The sequence below is a fragment of the Haemorhous mexicanus genome, chromosome 21, assembly GCF_027477595.1.
Source record: "Haemorhous mexicanus isolate bHaeMex1 chromosome 21, bHaeMex1.pri, whole genome shotgun sequence".
Taxonomy (NCBI): domain Eukaryota; kingdom Metazoa; phylum Chordata; class Aves; order Passeriformes; family Fringillidae; genus Haemorhous; species Haemorhous mexicanus.
Genome location: NC_082361.1, coordinates 786,647 through 802,854, shown reverse-complemented (window position 1 = coordinate 802,854; position 16,208 = coordinate 786,647). Strand labels below are relative to the sequence as shown.

General features: G+C 57.1%; 1 protein-coding gene and 1 long non-coding RNA gene across 5 annotated transcripts in view; one reads left to right on the top strand and one right to left on the bottom strand.

The window, feature by feature from the left end:
* The first annotated feature begins 9,029 nt into the window (after nucleotides 1-9,029).
* On the top strand, nucleotides 9,030-13,385 carry LOC132336929 (uncharacterized). Its single transcript, XR_009489038.1, has 2 exons — nucleotides 9,030-9,709; nucleotides 12,375-13,385. It is a non-coding gene; the product is annotated as an uncharacterized LOC132336929 (long non-coding RNA).
* The window catches only part of MAPKAP1 (MAPK associated protein 1), a 79,982-nt gene continuing 76,949 nt past the window's right edge, over nucleotides 13,176-16,208 (bottom strand). For all 4 annotated transcript variants that reach the window (XM_059864900.1, XM_059864902.1, XM_059864899.1 and 1 more), the window contains 2 exons: nucleotides 15,522-15,619; nucleotides 13,176-13,761 (listed from right to left, as the gene is read on the bottom strand). In XM_059864900.1, the coding sequence (XP_059720883.1) occupies nucleotides 13,636-13,761; nucleotides 15,522-15,619 (224 nt within the window). In that variant the 3' untranslated portion in view covers nucleotides 13,176-13,635. The remainder of the gene's footprint in view (nucleotides 13,762-15,521; nucleotides 15,620-16,208) is intronic.

Sequence of the window (16,208 nt, the reverse complement as noted above, 5' to 3'; positions counted from 1 at the left end):
GCTCTGCTCCATCCTCACCCCACCCAGGGGAGGGACACTGGCAAAAAAGAACCAAAATCCAGTAAAGGGGAGAGGAAGCTCCGCTGCACTGACTGCTTAACACAGAGCTCTTGAGTTATTCTTTTGAATCTGCAGCTTGGCTGTTCTGGTAGCTTGGGAGGAGAGAAATGGCTCTGCCTGCAGCAGGACTGTGCCTGTCCCTCTGCTGGCTGCTGTTCGATGCCTTGCTGAGAGTGGTCAAGTCCAAAAGTATTATGGTTGGCGTCTTTTTCTTAGGAAATGCTCATTTTTCCCGACGAGCCAGGAGGATTGGTTGAGCTGCCGAGCGCCCGCCCGGTGCCGGTGCCGGGCGGGGCGGGGCGGGCGGGGCCGGTGCTGCCGTGAGCTCGGTCCCCGCAGCGTTATTGACCTTGATTCTCTCTCATTTGCATCCAGCATTTTTCATCCTCTGGAATATGGTGTTTGGGGACCTTTCCATCATTAAGTGGATTTACAGCAATTTCCTTATGTGTTTTCTCCAAGGGATTCTGTTATGAGAGGCACATTAAATCTCCATTAATACCTCATTATCCGACTGATAAGATTACCATGATAATGAGGCAGAAATTCTAATTGTTTCACTTCTTATTGTGCCTTTCATTAAATCATATACCTGGAAGTTGCTGTCAGAGAGGGGATCTCCAGCCTGCAGAGCCTGGGAGGTGACCTGGTCCTGTGCATCCTGGTTCTGTCCCATGGTACTCGAGGGGTGCTGGGGTGTGCTGGCCTTTTCTCCTGGGCTCCTGTGCCTCCTGCCATGCCACCAGAAGGGCTTCCAGTGGCTCCGGGGCCCTTGGCAGCCTGCACTGGGGGCCCCGTGAGCTGCCTGCTCCTGAGGGTGGTTAAGCACAGGGGTGTGCAGCCTCTGTCGGAGCTGTTACAGCCCATCAGGTCAATGATCCATGAACTAAAAAGTCTCTAAGAAAGAGCAATTATTGTCTATCATGTGTCAAAGGCGCCCGTATTGACCCCGAGATGGAGCCATTAGGGCCTGTGGAGGCAGCGATCCGTGACCCGTCCGGACACAGTGAGGTGAGGGGCTGGGGGGGCAGCGCTGGGGACACTGCCAGCTGCCGTGTCCTGCCGCGGGCAGCCCCGAGCCAGGCTGGGCTGGGGAATGGCTCTGCAGGGCTCCCCGGGGGATGTCCCCAGCTCCTGCTCCCCTGGTGCCAGCACAGGGATTCCCTGTGAGCAGCAGGACAGCCATCCTCACCAGGACACACCGCAGAGCCCCGCTTGGCACTGGGGGCAGCCTGGGTCCAGCAGGCCCCCCTGCCCTCAGCCCGCTGCCCGCGAGGCCCCGGCCCCGCGGTGGATGGCTGCTCTTGGCGCTGCCCTTAGGCCCCGGCCCCGCGGTGGATGGCTGCTCTTGGCGCTGCCCGTGAGGCCCCGGCCCCGCGGTGGATGGCTGCTCTTGGCGCTGCCCTTAGGCCCCGGCCCCGCGGTGGATGGCTGCTCTTGGCGCTGCCCGTGAGGCCCCGGCCCCGCGGTGGATGGCTGCTCTTGGCGCTGCCCGTGAGGCCCCGGGCCCGCGGTGGATGGCTGCTCTTGGCGCTGCCCGTGAGGCCCCGGCCCCGCGGTGGATGGCTGCTCTTGGCGCTGCCCGTGAGGCCCCGGCCCCGCGGTGGATGGCTGCTCTTGGCGCTGCCCGTGAGGCCCCGGCCCCGCGGTGGATGGCTGCTCTTGGCGCTGCCCGTGAGGCCCCGGCCCCGCGGTGGATGGCTCCTCTTGGCGCTGCCCGGGCCCGCGGTGGATGGCTGCTCTTGGCGCTGCCCGTGAGGCTCCGGCCCCGCGGTGGATGGCTGCTCTTGGCGCTGCCCGGCCCCGCGGCGAGCCCGGCGCTGGCCCCGGAGCCGGCAGAGCCCCAGCCCCGGCTCCCGGCAGGAGAGCAGAGCCGAGCGTGTCCCTGCTCGGGGGGCTCGGGCTCCTCCCGCGCAGAGAAGGAGATGTCTCCATAGTAACTGGCGCGTTTGGAGGGCAGCAGGCGCAGGGACCGAGACAAAGCCTGCGCGGGAGCGGCCCCGGCACGGGCCCCGCTGTCCCCGCTGCTCCGTAGGGACACAGGGGTGGCACTGCCGCGGCAGCGTCCCCTGCCCGTGTGGCGGTGTCACCCGTGTGCCAGGGTGGCTTTTGGCACCAGCCTGCAGAGCCAGAGCCGGCTGCACCTGGGCCGGGCAGGTGCGGGAGGGCGGCGGGGCCGTGCGGGAGCGGGCGCTGCCCGCCCTGCCCAGCGCTGCCAGCCCCGCGCCCAGCCGGCTCAGCCCCCTCGCCAGCAGAGCCGTTGGGCTGGGGTTAATCAACATTCATTCATGTTTCCAAGTGTAAATTGAGCATTTGTTTAATTATGTGTAAGCAGCAATACATTCTGGCCATTATCTAAATCACTATTTTATTTCCTGGATGTGGTTTCATAATGCTGGGTTTGTGCTCCAGCCTCTGCATCATTAACAGAGAAGAGTTAATGAATATAAAAGCGTAAAGGCTAATTACACTTTAATTTACAATCATGGTCTCATTTTGGGACCACATGAAATCTGTTTTGAAAACAATTAAAACAAACCAAAAAAAAGCCCAGGGAAGGTCTGGAGAGCAGAAGGGTTTTGGCACAGAGCAGCGCCGGTGGCCACCAGGCCCGGGGAGCTGCGGGGCTGGGGGGCCGGGGCTGCCCAGGGCGGGTCCCTCGCTGTCCCCTCGGCCCCACGGGGTGATGACCGGGCTGGCAGTGGGATCCCCGGGGCCCGTGCTGCTGTGGGACCTTGTGAGGGATGTAAATTGGAGCCCAAGAAGAGCACAGTTCACTGGAAGGAGACAAAGATTTATTGGGCTGCAGATGTTGAAAGCAAAATTCAGTGATAGTGCTGACTCCAGCACTTTGCAGCATTTACCATTCCTGGGGACCCTGTTCTGTGCCTCCCTGCAGGTGCCTGGTCTTTGGAGGGACTGTGGCTGCAGGTGAAGTGGTGGCAGGAGCGGTGCCAGGCTCTGTCTCTGGGCAGCAGAGGTTTTGTCAGTTCGGGTGCTGGGTGTCAGGGCAGCTCCCTGCAGGAGCCCCTGGCTCTGCTGCCATCATCCCTGGCAGAGGCACGGGTGTCCCAGAGCACCAGGGCACTGTCACAGCTGAGGCTGTGTCCGGGCCCAGGGCAGGAACTGTATCCTCTGGCATGGGATGGCCTTTCTGGATCTGGCTGTGAGTGCCAGGTAAAATTCTGGAGCCAAGGTGTAGGCTGGGAGGAGAGCAGGGCCCTGGGGAGCAGAACTGGAGCCTGTGCTCCTGCTCTTTGCAGTGGGTGAATTGCAAACCTGACTGTATTTCCTCTATTCCTATTCCCTCAGCAATGGGATAAAAGCTGTGCTGGGACCAGGAGGGAGCAGTGGCCTCGGCACCAGAGGCTTGTTCCCTTCTCTGAGCTGGCTGTCTGTGGCCAGCAGAGGAAGTAAATCTCTCTGAGAAAACCACCTTGCTCACACAATTCCAATCCAACAGGGCGTTGTGGCATCACTCACTCCCTGTTTTATTCAGCTGATGCTCTTTTGCTGGGCCAGCTGAGCCCTGCAGCAGCACGAAGCCTTCACTGGTGCTCAGAGCTGGGGCTCATGGGCCCGGGCACGGCGAGGGCAGCGATGCCCATCCTGCCAGGGCCCAGCTGGGGCAGGGCTGTGGCTGTGCTGGGACGTGTCCCCCAGGTTGGTGCCCTGCAGGAGCACCGAACTCCCCGTGGTTTTGCTCACTGTGCCTATGGTAGAGGACAGGAGGTGTCCTTCTACTGCCAGGTGTCCCTGGAGGTGGCTCAGGGACGTCTGCTCAGTGGGACTTACAGGAGCCAGGGGCTCTGTGGGTTCCTCTCCCGCTGCGGATGTGCTGAGCTGGGACAGGGGAGGCTCCTTCAGCAGCGGCCACCGTGCCAGGCCCCGTGCCAGGCCCTGGCAGGAGGGTGGCCCTGGGGCTCTGCTGTCCCCATGCCCCATGGTGGGAGCCCATCCCTGCTCCACTGCAGGCAGCTGGGAGAGCCCTCCCTGTCCCTCGCCAGGGCTAACGTGGGAGCTGTGCCACCACAAGCTCAGGCAGGTTTGTCACTTGTCACCGCGGCGGGGCCGTGTCACTAATGAACACATCCAGGGGCTGAGTGCCTGCGGCCCCTCATTGGAACTGCTCGCACCTGGGAATTCTTGTGGGTTAGGCACAGTACCTGCACTAACAGGGATTTGACTCTCAAAAATCCGTGGCTACCGAGGGCAGCTGAGGAGGAGCAGCTGCAGTGCCCTGCTCACACTGGGAGCAGCCAAGGGCACCACACGGGCCAGATCTTCATCACCTCCTTCATCACCTCCTGAAATGCCATACCCAGCCTGTGCTGAGGGGGTGCCAGGGCTGCTGAGGGCTCCAGGTGCCTGGGGGTGTTTGCTCTGGTGTGCTGTGTCTCATGGGGGCTCAGGGCTCACTCAGGGCCCTTTGCAGTGGCACTGGTGGTGGCAGGGCTCAGCTCCCCTTGGCAGCAATGCAGGGATGCTGCTCATGCAGGGCATCATCAGCTCCCCACAGCTCCCCCTTGTCAGCGTTCCCACCTTCCCACTAATCCTTGTCATCCCAAATCCTATCAGCGCTGATTTGATATTTACCTCCAAATCGTGGATGAACATGTTGAACATCATCATCTGATGATGATTCCCCATTGACAACTGCTTTTTGAGACCTGTCAGTCAGCCAATTCTTAATCCTTCTAATGTGAGCTCTATTGATATTATATACGGCTAATTTTTTAATCAAAACGTCATGAGCTATTAAATCAAATGCCGAACAGAAGCAAAAGCATACTACAGCTCCTCAGTTACTTTTATTAAGTAAACTTTTAAATTCAAGGAATTAAACCAAATTTTTTGACAAGCCCGGCTTCCCATCCAGCCACGCTCCCGGCTCTGGTTACAGCCCCCCCTGCTACCGCCTGCAGCCGCTCCAGCTCCTCAGCCTTTCCCCGGGATGGCCACGACCGGAGGGGTGAGTGTGTCCTGCGAGGTCGGGCACGGGGCTGGGTAACTTCACGGTTAAGTCTTGGTGGGGAAATGGGAATTTTCTCCTGCGCTGGATGCAGCCTCTGACCTGAAAACGCCGGCCCGGCCTCCCCGGCTGCGGCGCGGGGCAGGCGAGCAAATGCGAAATGACAGCGCCAGCCGCCCCGCTCTGGTCCCCAGCTGGCCGGGCGGGCCGGGCGGGCGCTGCCCGGCCACGGAGGCGTTTCGGGGGAGGAGGAGGGCAGGGCAGGGCCAGGCTCGGGCAGGTACGTGCGGGCAGGCACACGCTGCCCGTGCCAGGTCGCTGGGATGGCACCGGAGCTCCTCAGCCCGCAGATCCCGCACGGTGGTCCCGGGTGGTCCCTGGGTGCACTTTGGGAGCCTGTGCCACCGAGGCTGAGCTGTGGGGACCCCCGCCCAGAGCCAGGTGAGCCAGGCTGCTGGCAAGCCCCCTGCCTGGAGAGCCACAGCTCCTGCCCTGGTCCGTCCAGCACCAGGATGCTCAGCTCTGTCCCCTCCAGCTCAAGCAACCCTTCGTAAATCTAAATTAATAAGGTTGCACAGCTACAGACACAGAACATGGGCTGTGTCTTGTCTTTGTCGATCAATGCTTTCTGTCATCCCACAAAGCTGATTAAAAAGCCGAGCAGTTCATCTCACCAGGTTCTGCATCCCAACATCACAAATTTGATATTGCAGTTAATGATTGTCAGCGCTGGCAGAGGACATGGAAGCTGGTCAGTATTTGTAGTTCATCATTAATATTGGAGCACTGGGTTTATATATAATATTGGAGCATTGCTGCAGAGGGCACCAAGGAGGAGTTTGGGATGGTTAGGAATTTATTATCCCTAAAATGTCAAGGAGCAAGAGAAAGGCAGTTTGTGTGTCCAGCACTGCCCGTGCCAGAGGGACAGGGAGTGACCAGTGTGACCTGTCACGGTCACCAGCTCCGCACCTGTGTCCCCAGTGCTGCTGGCAGGGCCAGCCGAGGGGGTCAGCTCCATGCCAGCCCTGCCCTGTGTCCGTAGGGAAGCTGCTCTGAGCAGATGTCTGTGCCCCAGCTCTGGACACAGGATGTTGGTCCCTCAGGCTAGGCGCTGACCTGGTTGTCTCTGCCAGCTGCTTGGAGAGCCGTGGGGGGATGAAGCTGCCTCCTGCCTGCAGCCCTGCCCGGGTCACACCCCTCCAGGCTGCGGGCAGGGCTGCGGGGCTGGTCCTTGCCAGCCCTGTGGCACAGGGCAGAAAATGCCACCAGTGCACCCCACAGTCACCGCTGGGCCAGCACGGGGGATTTCGGGACAGGAACAAGAGACTTGTCCCCAAAGGAATGTCCTGAGCTCTTTCTCTGGGACAAAACCCCACAACCTGACCAGATCCCCAGTGTCAAGACAGCCTCATGTCCTGGATCGGTGAAGGGCAAGAGAGGGTTGAGGGGTCACTGGCCCTTCAGGCAGGAGCAGGGACAGGGGTAGGGACAGGGGTAGGGACAGGGATAGGGACAGGGGTAGGGACAGGCCACGGCGGCTGTCGCGCAGCCTGCGCCGTCCCGGAGGCTGCGATCGGCGGCCTCAAGGTGGCACCGTAAGAGTGGGAACAGCGCGGCAGAACAAAGGCACAGCTCGGAGCCCCCGCTCAGAGCCCCCAGCACAGCACAGAGACCTCAGCCCTGCTCAGAGACCCCGCTCAGAGCCCCCAGCACAGCACAGAGCCCCCAGCCCTGCTCAGAGACCCCGCTCAGAGCCCCCAGCACAGCTCAGAGACCCCGCTCAGAGCCCCCAGCACAGCACAGAGCCCCCAGCCCTGCTCAGAGACCCCGCTCAGAGCCCCCAGCACAGCTCAGAGCCCCCAGCCCCTGGACAGGACAGGAGGGTCCCGGTGCCCCCGGCAGGAATGGCAGCACTGGTGAGGAAGATGGGGTCACGGCGGGGGCAGGATCAGGGGCCTTGGGGCACCCACAGCCCCCGGGCAGCACGGGCAGGACCTTCAGGACCCTCAGGAGCTCCAGCGTGGGGCCCTGCATGTCCCGGGGCCGGGCCAGTCACAGCTCGCAGGGGACCGGGCTGACGTATGGGTCAAACACCTCGTGTCTCCAGGGATTTTGGGGGGGATTGTCACGTTTCTGTGTGTTTCTCCAGGCACGGGAAGGCGGATGCCGTGTGTGGTGTGGGGCTGGTGCCCACTGCAGGCGATGGCATGGATCCACCCGGGCCTTTGGTGCCAGGTATGATGCTGGCATTCCCAGCTCTCTCTCCCTAGTGCAGGGACAGGGGTGCTGATCCTGGAACGCAGCCCAAAGCCCCTGGGGGTGTGCGGTGCCCTCCTGCCCGGCTCCCCCGGCTGCGGGAGGGGCCCTCCCGCTAATTGGAGTGTGCTGAGGCGGAGCCCGCTCAGCTCTGCCTGCCTTGACACCGAGACCTAAAGTTGCTGTAAAACCAAATGGATACTCACACCCACATCCACGAGGCTTTTAGTTCAGCAACAAGTGAATCCATCAAAGCCCAGCACCTAATTTAATAGCAATAATGAAAGGTGTGCGTCACTATTAATTTAAGCACTCCAACATTAGCCTTGCACTTAGAAACCAGCAAGGCAAAGCTATTTACAAATGAATGTACCAGGGCAATAAATTGAAAGGACTGGTCTGACCTGCGGTGGCGGCTTTCTTCATTTATACATAGATATATTTCTATAGATGCATTTATTCCCATCTCTTTAGCGAACTCTCCCTAATTAAGTTGAAGTGGCAGTGGAAGTGTGGCAGTAAGTGTGGAAAGAAGCTGCTGAAAACGTATTTAATTCATTATAAATAATCTTTGATACCGTGAGGTTGCATAAAGGTTTCAGTATCAGAGCAGGACACCAAGGAAGGCCAAGGAGATCATCTGCGCACACTGGGAGCGTCTGCATCCCGTGGCTTGCCGTCCTGGCGGCGGGGAAGGGGGAGCGCGGCCGGCGGAGGCTCCGGTGCCAGCGGGGGCTGCGGGCGGCGGCTCCGGGAGCGGGGTAAGGCCCGCGGGCACGGGGCCCCGGCTGTGCGCGCCCCGGAGGGCAATGCATGCGAGCGGGAAGGTGTATGTCACCCGCATTAAAGGAGTTTAATGCGCTCAGAGTCACATTTCCGTAGCCTTGCAGAATACATTATCTGCACGCTGCCTTTACAGGCTGTCACCTCGCAGGGAGGCTGCAGAGTTCCTGGAAACCATTATCAGCCTCTAATGATATTATCAAAACTGGAGCACTCGTGGCATGGTGGGGGCCGAGGGTTCATCCCTGCTCTGTGAGGGCCCGTGGCAGCAGCAGGACAGGACTGTGGCTCTGTGGATCCTCTGCCCAGGGGTGCAGAGGCCGCGGGGACCCAGCGTGGCCCAGGGAGCCCCTGTGAGGGCTGGGGTTGGCACCTGGCAGGCGCCCCTGCCCCTGCCCTGTAAGCTCTGTGCAGGAGCCCAGCCCCAGGGCACAGTGCCCACCACACCCTGCTCCAGGGTGCCCTTCCCTCGGCCGCTGACCCCGAGCGCTGCTCTGCCCTCTCCCTGGCTGCTGGCACCACAGAAAAACAGAGTCGTCTTTTTTGGAGTGTAATCTCCTGCCTGCGACAAGGAGCCACGCAAACTGATAAATTGCAGATTAAACGAGTGCCACACTCCACTCCAGCCCTGGCTGTTAATTCCCCTGTTGTGCAATTCCCGGCTCTCAGGGCCTGTCAATTCCAGCTAATCGCAGGAGGCACTAAAACACTCTGCCCTGACAGCCCCGGATCGAGGCACCCCTGACTCCCGGCTCAGGTGGATTGCACGCATCACTTATGCACAAATCAGCAATATGCCAGCAGGGAGGAATTATGTCCGATGACAGCCCAGACATGAGGTACATATTGCAGAGCCGGCGAGCCCCAGCCGCCGTGACAGATTGCGGCGCGGGGCTGCGCTGGTGCGGGAGCAGCTCCGGCTGCGCCGGCCCCGAGCGCACCCGGAGCCACCGGCCCCGCGCCCGGGCTGCCGCAGGGCGGGGCGGCTCCGCAGCCTGTCCCCTCCCTGCCCCTGTCCCCATCCCTGTCCCCGTCCCTGTCAGCGCCCGGGGTGCCCGAAGGGGCAAAGGGAAAGGAGGAGAAAAGGGGCCGGATTGGCACGGTGGGCACAGGGAGCGTCCCACCCAGGCTGAGGGGTGCCAAAACACCCTGCTGTGCCCGGCTGCGGTGGGGACCAGCCCGGCTCAGCCCGGCCCGGCTCTGCTGTAACATTTAACTTGCCGTAGTCTGTGATCCTGAAAAGCTGAAATTAATGACAGCCTTGCAGTTGCTCATTAATAATTGCTTCATTACTGTACGCAGTTGCAGCCTCCTGACAATAATGGGGTTTGCTGGTGTATTTCTAATTATCTGGCATTTCAGCTCCCTAATATAGTCCCGGTGCTCCCTGACGAGACCTCGCTCTCCAGCAGGAGCGCAGCCCAGCCCGCTCAGCCCGCCTGCTCCTTCATCGGCAGCTCCTGGGAAGAGGCAGAGCCGCCCTGGTGGGGCCCACGCAGGACCCGGGGGCACCGAGACCCTCCACACCTGGGCTGAACTCTTCTCATCCCCGTGGCACACCTGGTGCTCGTGCTGAGGTCGGTTTGGGAGCAGTGACATCGTGAGAGTACCTGGGAGCTCCAGTGCACTAAGCAGGTACGTGCCTGTGGCTGGCAGTGCTCAGTATGCCCACGCCACAGCTGTCCCCATGGCCATGCCACAGCTGTCCCCATGGCCACACCACATCCATCCCCATGGCCACACCACATCCATCCCCATGGCCGCACCACAGCTGTCCCCATGGCCACACCACAGCTGTCCCCATGGCCACGCCACACCTGTCCCCATGGCCACACCACAGCTGTCCCCATGGCCACGTCACATCTGTCCCCATGGCCACACCACAGCTGTCCCCATGGCCACACCACATCCGTCCCCATGCCCACACCACAGCTGTCCCCATGGCCACACCCCAGCTGTCCCCATGGCCACACCACAGCTGTCCCCGTGGCCCTGGCAGCCCCCGCAGCCCTGGCACTGCCCTGGGCTGTGCTCCAGCCTGGGCGAGCGGAGCAGGAGGAGGTGCCAGAGCCTCGGTGGGTGCTGGGGCTGGGCCAGGGCTGCCGGTGGTGGCTGTGGCTGTGGAATTCCAGCTCCTCGCAGAAATCCGCCCCACAGCGGTGGCAGTGGCAGTGACAGGGGAATTGTGGCCGTGTCCCCACGCTCCCAGCCTGGAAATGACCACTTGTGTCCCATTCCAGCCACCAGCTCCCAGCCCATTACGGCACACGCGGGCCCCGCACTCCCACCTGGGGAGGGGGCTCATTTGTAGTTAAAAATCTATTGTGACTTGTCAGAAAAATGAATAAATGAGCACATTATTTTTTCATTTTGGAGCTCAGCATCTGTTTGTCTAATCAAGAAAGAGAACTGGGAAAGTCAACCAGGGCTGACGCACACATTTTATTTAACTTTTCCTCTGTCAAAGGAGTTTAAATGTGTAATGAACAGGCCATGGTGATTTGAAATATAATCCCATTACTCTGATGAGATTACCCAGGCTGTGAGAGTTCACAAATCATGCTTAGGGTTTTTAGAGTGAACAAAACCCTGTTGAGATTTTTTTCTCTTTTTGCATTTAAGCAGAGGTGTGTGGGGAGAATAAAACATGACAGTGCTTAACCCTTCACGCAGTGGAGCAGCACATGGGGCTGTGCCCAGGGCCAGCCCTCCTTGTGCCCCAGTTCTTGGTGACCCTGATCTCTCCACGGTCACGGCAGCGATGTCAGGGAGCAGCACCTGGCCAGGGCACACTCCTGCTGGCCCAGCTGGCCGTGTGCCCGCTGTGCTCACACGTCCCTGTCCTCGTTGCTGTCCTTGTCCCAGGGCTGCTCGGGGTGGCTGTGCTGGGATGTGATTTAAGGGGCATTAATTTCAGCTGCAGCAGCAGCACCCAGCCCCACCCGCCACCACAGCAGCGCATTTCCATGGATTCATGGGCCCATTACAAACATGTCTCCATAAATAACTCCCCCCATTCATCTCAGGCTGCACCCACGGCTGTGCCAGGGGTTTGCTTGCTTGTCCCAGTGCCAGGTCTCAGATCCCCCTGAGGGGCAGCTGCAAAACCCCTGGGATGCACCAGACTCCTGCCAACCCAAAGGTGTCTCTGGCTGGAACTGGTGCTCTGGGAGCTCATGGCAAACCCCTGCAGAGCCCAGGGAGAGCACCCAGTGCTCTGGCCTTGGGTGCCAGCGTGTGCCAGGGTGCCCTGGGTGTCCCCTGCTCAAAGGTCTTTCTGTGGTGTTCTCTGTGCTCTGGTAAAGCCACGGAGGTGGAGGGGAATTGTCCCTGTGGCCAGGACCCCTCTGACAGCAGGAGTCAGAGAGGATTCAGGGGATCTCTGCTGCCTGCAGCAGCTGCCTGCGTGCAGCCGGCCGGAGTCAACGCTCTGCTCTGCCCCGTAGCAGGGATGGGGGAACAGCTTGCCTTGCTGACCCAGTTGAATGCCCATCTGACTCAATTACATCTACAGCTACTGGGGAAAGACCAGCCCGTGATGGCTCCGTGCTCAGCTGTGCACACTCTGCAGCCACAGCTCTGATTTAACTCCTTCAGGAGCGCTGGGCAGCAGAAATGCCCCTTCTGGGGCAGGCATGCTCAGCTCCTGGAATGCTGGACCTTGCCAGGGTTTAAGGAAGGTTTCCTGCAGGCCATGTATCAAACTGAATCTGGTCTTTGGAAGCAAATTTGGTTTTTAACTGTCAGTGGCTCCTTTGGAGCAAATAAACTCACTTTGGGCTCCAAAGGTCCCCGCTCCCCACCCAGCCCTTGGAGCAGCCTCTGTCTGTCCATCTCTGCCTGGGTCCCAGGATCCCACACCAGGAGCAGGAAGGGGACTGACAGGCAGCTGTGAACACAGCTGTCTGGGCAGGGACTGTGCCACAATGTCACAGACAGCAGAGATGTTAGTGGCTGAGTTTTTTAGGCTCTCCTGAGAGCAAACCTGCACATGTTGAATCCCTGCTGATAATAAATACACGTGAGGGGGTGGCAACAGCACTATGGCCATGGAAACAGGAGATTGCTGCAGATTATGGTACCAAATAGGCAATTTTTCAGTTCAGTTAAAAAGAATTGAAACTGGGTGGCCAAAGAACATTCACAGAGCAACTTTAATGTTAAATATTTCACAGAGTCGGTCAAAAGAGTCATTTACATCGAAGGGGCTTTTCCCATTGTATCTGTGCTGCATTTGCACATAGAAAATATTAAAAAAATTAATAGAATACTATAAAATAGTGTTTCTCTTGTTTTGCAGATATCATGGAAGACTGTACCGGGAGGCCTGGCCTCAGTGGTGCAGGGCCAAGCTTCTGAAACCCAGAACATAAACACAACAGGTGAGACCCAGGCCCTCCCTCTGCCCGGGGCTGCTCTGCACGCCGTGTTAAGGCTCAGGAAGTTTTCTCTGTACAAAAGCAAGGTGGAGGCTGGCAGAGGGTGGGCAGTGCCCCAGGGGGCTGCCCCCAGCCCCGTGGGGAACCAGGGCAGTTCTGTGATAGTGTGTGCAGAGCTCCAGTGACCTGGAGAGATGCAAGAAAGACACCTCTGGTGAATTCAACCAGAAATGCGGCTCCGGTGCCAGCATCCATTCCCGTGTTCCCTGATCTGTGAAGGATGAACAAGGCCAAGGTAGTTACAAACCCCAGTACAAAGTAGGTCTTAATTTTTATTGTTAAAGAATAATACTGAGAGCAGGTGAAGGCATTTCTGAGTCCCCAGGGGCAAGGTGCCCCAGTGGATGTGCCAGCCCCAGGGTGGCAGCAGCTGAGGGTCCCGGGCAGGAGGATTCTCCTCTCCACCTCCAAGACGTGGATTTCCAACCCCTGTGCTGCCTTCAGCAAGGAACTTCCAATAAAGCATTTGCAAAGCTGAAAAGCACAGTTAAATAAAAATATTTCTGAACAAAACAAACACAACAGACTCGACTGTCTCAGCGCTCCCTCGCTCCCCTGCCACGGCTGCTGTTCCTGGCTCACGGATGCCTCCTGCACTTCAGCAACAGAAGTGAAACCATCTGGGACTGCAGCCTCCCCCCAAAAGAACTGTGCATCATATGGACCTTGAAAAAGATTACATCTGTTTATTAATAGTAAAAATGGATACATTTGTCCTACATTTTGTTTTTAGAAATTTGATCATGTCACAAGCAATACCTGCGTGTACGTGGGTGGATTACAGATGTATATAATTTATTTTAACCAGGCTGTGAAATAATATGTAATCACATCTCTTCTTGTGATTGTACATAATACAGTAATTAAATGATGCCAGTCTACGTCATTCTCTTATTTCTAATCAAAGGAACCTGAAGCGTAACAGTCTTCTTTCCGGCTGATATGGCTCTTTATTTCTGTCACAGGGGAGACTTCCCACCGCCGAGGAGGGACAATCTTCCAGCCGTGAGAGACGGGATAGTTCGGGCTCCCGGCCGGCCGCCCCGCCCCGCAGCAGGAGCCGCGGTCCCGGCCGCCGCCCCGGAGCGGCTCCGAGCGCGGCACGCAGGCTCTGCCCCGGCCTCACTGCTGGCCCGACTTCTTCTCCTTCTGGAAGCTAAAGCTCGTTCTCCTGCTCAGTTTTCTTTGTTTCTGAGCAAAATAATCTGCTCTGGCCGTGCTTGCTCGCGACTCTAGAATATAGTTAACCTGCAAGACACGAGGTGGTGTTACTGTCACCGAGGCTGGGGACAGCCCGGGGTGGGCAGGGACCCCCAGCCCACCCCCTGAGCAGGGCTCTGGTCTAACTGGTCCCAGCAAGCACCGGCAGGGTGATGGCAGAGAGAGCCCAGAGTGCCAGGAGAGCCCTGGGCTGTCCTCCCGTGTCCCTGGTCCCATTCTGGGTCACCCAAACCTCTGGGGAAGGCAGGGAGCTGTGCAGACCCCCCAGTGCTGGGATAATCAGAGATGAGCAACAATAAAGGACCTTATCAGCCTCAGTAAGAAGAATTCTTCCATTATGATGTTTGCATACTCAGCTAATCTCAGAGTTTCCCTGTGTTTTGGCACATTTTACTTGATGAAAGCATTTTAAAATGATATTTAACAAGCCTGCTACTCCCTAAATTTATTATCTCCAATGCTTTGTGATAATCTCAGAGATAATTTTAATGGAAGGTTAATGCAAGAATCAAAAAGATAAAAATGCCCTTTGGTCTGTCATTAGCTGGTTAATATGCTGTGGCTTAAAACTTGCACAATTTTATGCACTGTAGAGTGTTTCACTTTCATTGCATATTACAGCTTAAGGCATAAAAATATAGGGAATTTTCATGGTCAATAAAGTCTCAGTCCTTCTCACTTGATCATCTAAAAAGCCTAATTTGAAAAGTCTGATTTTTCTGCGCTCCCTAATGCTGATGGAATTGAAAACAAACCAGTGACTTGTGCATGAAACCAGGGAATGTTCTGTATAAACAATCTGCAAACTGAGAAAAAAGTACTGCTCAATGTTATTTCTCTCTTGAATATTCATGTTATTGCCAGTGAACCTTTTTTTTAGCCTCTCTTTATGACCAGACTCGGATGGGTGGAAGTGTTCAAAACCCAAGGAGATGTGGCATGGAGGTACTTGGGCAAAGGTTGGACTTGATGAGCTTGGAGGTCTTTTCCAGCCTCAGTGATTCCACAATTCCATGATTTTCAGTGCCTGGGATTGCAATAGCAGATCTAAGATAAAGTGGGAACAGAAGAATTGGCCTAACAGCTCACAAAGCAGAAACCCTCAGACACTCTGACCTCCTGTGTAATGAATTAAAGTTATTTTATCGCACGTCAGTTGTTTAACAATCCTCTAAACTCCACACAGCCAATAAAAGCAAACATAACAGATGGTTTGCCAAAATTACTGCTTTTGAATTTTGACTTGCTACGAAAGATGAACTTGTGGAAAATTCCATTTAATTTTTCAAGAGTGTAGTAACAAAAATTTGTTTCCCAAAGCGAGGGAGTTTGTGCCTGTACAGGCCCCAAGGAAGCAAACAGTCCTGGGAGAGGATCAGGGCAGAGAAGCCCCTGTGTGCTGTGCAGGGACACCTGAGCGTGGGGCAGAGCTGTGAGGGGCAGGAGCACCCGACCCCTGCCCGGCACGGGGCTGCTGACCACGTGTCCAGAGGAGGAAACTACCTGGACACAATACAATTTGGTAGTTTCCTATAAAATTCCACAGAAAGTGGTGTCTCTATTAGCTAGAAAAAAGCACAAAAGGAAATGCTACACACAGACAGGCAGTGGCTGTTGGAAGGATGAATAAAACAACAGGCATGGAGCAGCCATCCTGGCAGGTTAAACACACCCCAGTGGTCCTCAGGCACTGCACCCTGTGTGTTTCCAGAGCCTCCTGAATACTCACATGTCTAACAAGAGGTAAAACACCAGGATTTTGGGTCACGTTAAAATTTAATACTCACCTTCAGTACAATTTCATTGACAGTAGCAGCATCTGATTCAAAGTAAAGGTGTTTGTAGTCATGATTGCTTAGATATGTAAGTTTAAATATTGCATGACCTGCAAAGATAAGAAAAAAACTGCTTAGAATATTCCTGTAAAGTTTGAGCAGAGCTCGTTGCCTGACAGAAGAAAACCACAGATGGTGATCTCAGCGTACCATCAGCACGACAGAAGGAAGCAATGAAATGCTGACAGGCTTCTCATGTCATTTCAATTTAAGGCAAGTGGTGGCTTACAGGAGCAGCTGAACTCCAGTCAATAAAGTTCCTTTTCCCATCACATCCCCACTGCAGGAAATGCAAAAATCCATCAAATGGCTGGTTAGCTCTGCTCGGCCGCGACGGCGCTGCAGCCCCGGCACCGCCCGCAGGAGGAGGGTTGCACTGAACACAAAAGGGCAATTAATCCCAGAGCCACTGCTCCAAACCCTGCTCCCAAAACACCCGAAACACCACGGAAGCCCAGCTGGCTGCTGGTGGCCACGGGAGCGGCACCAAGCGCAGGGCACCGAGGGACGTGGCCACGCTGCCACCAAACCCCAGCCCCAGCCCGGGGCTGGCACGGCCCTTCCCACAGCAAGGGAAATCCAGCTGAACTCTACCTGCGACCTGCTGGCACCTTCCTGGCACTCAGGCCTCTATTCCAA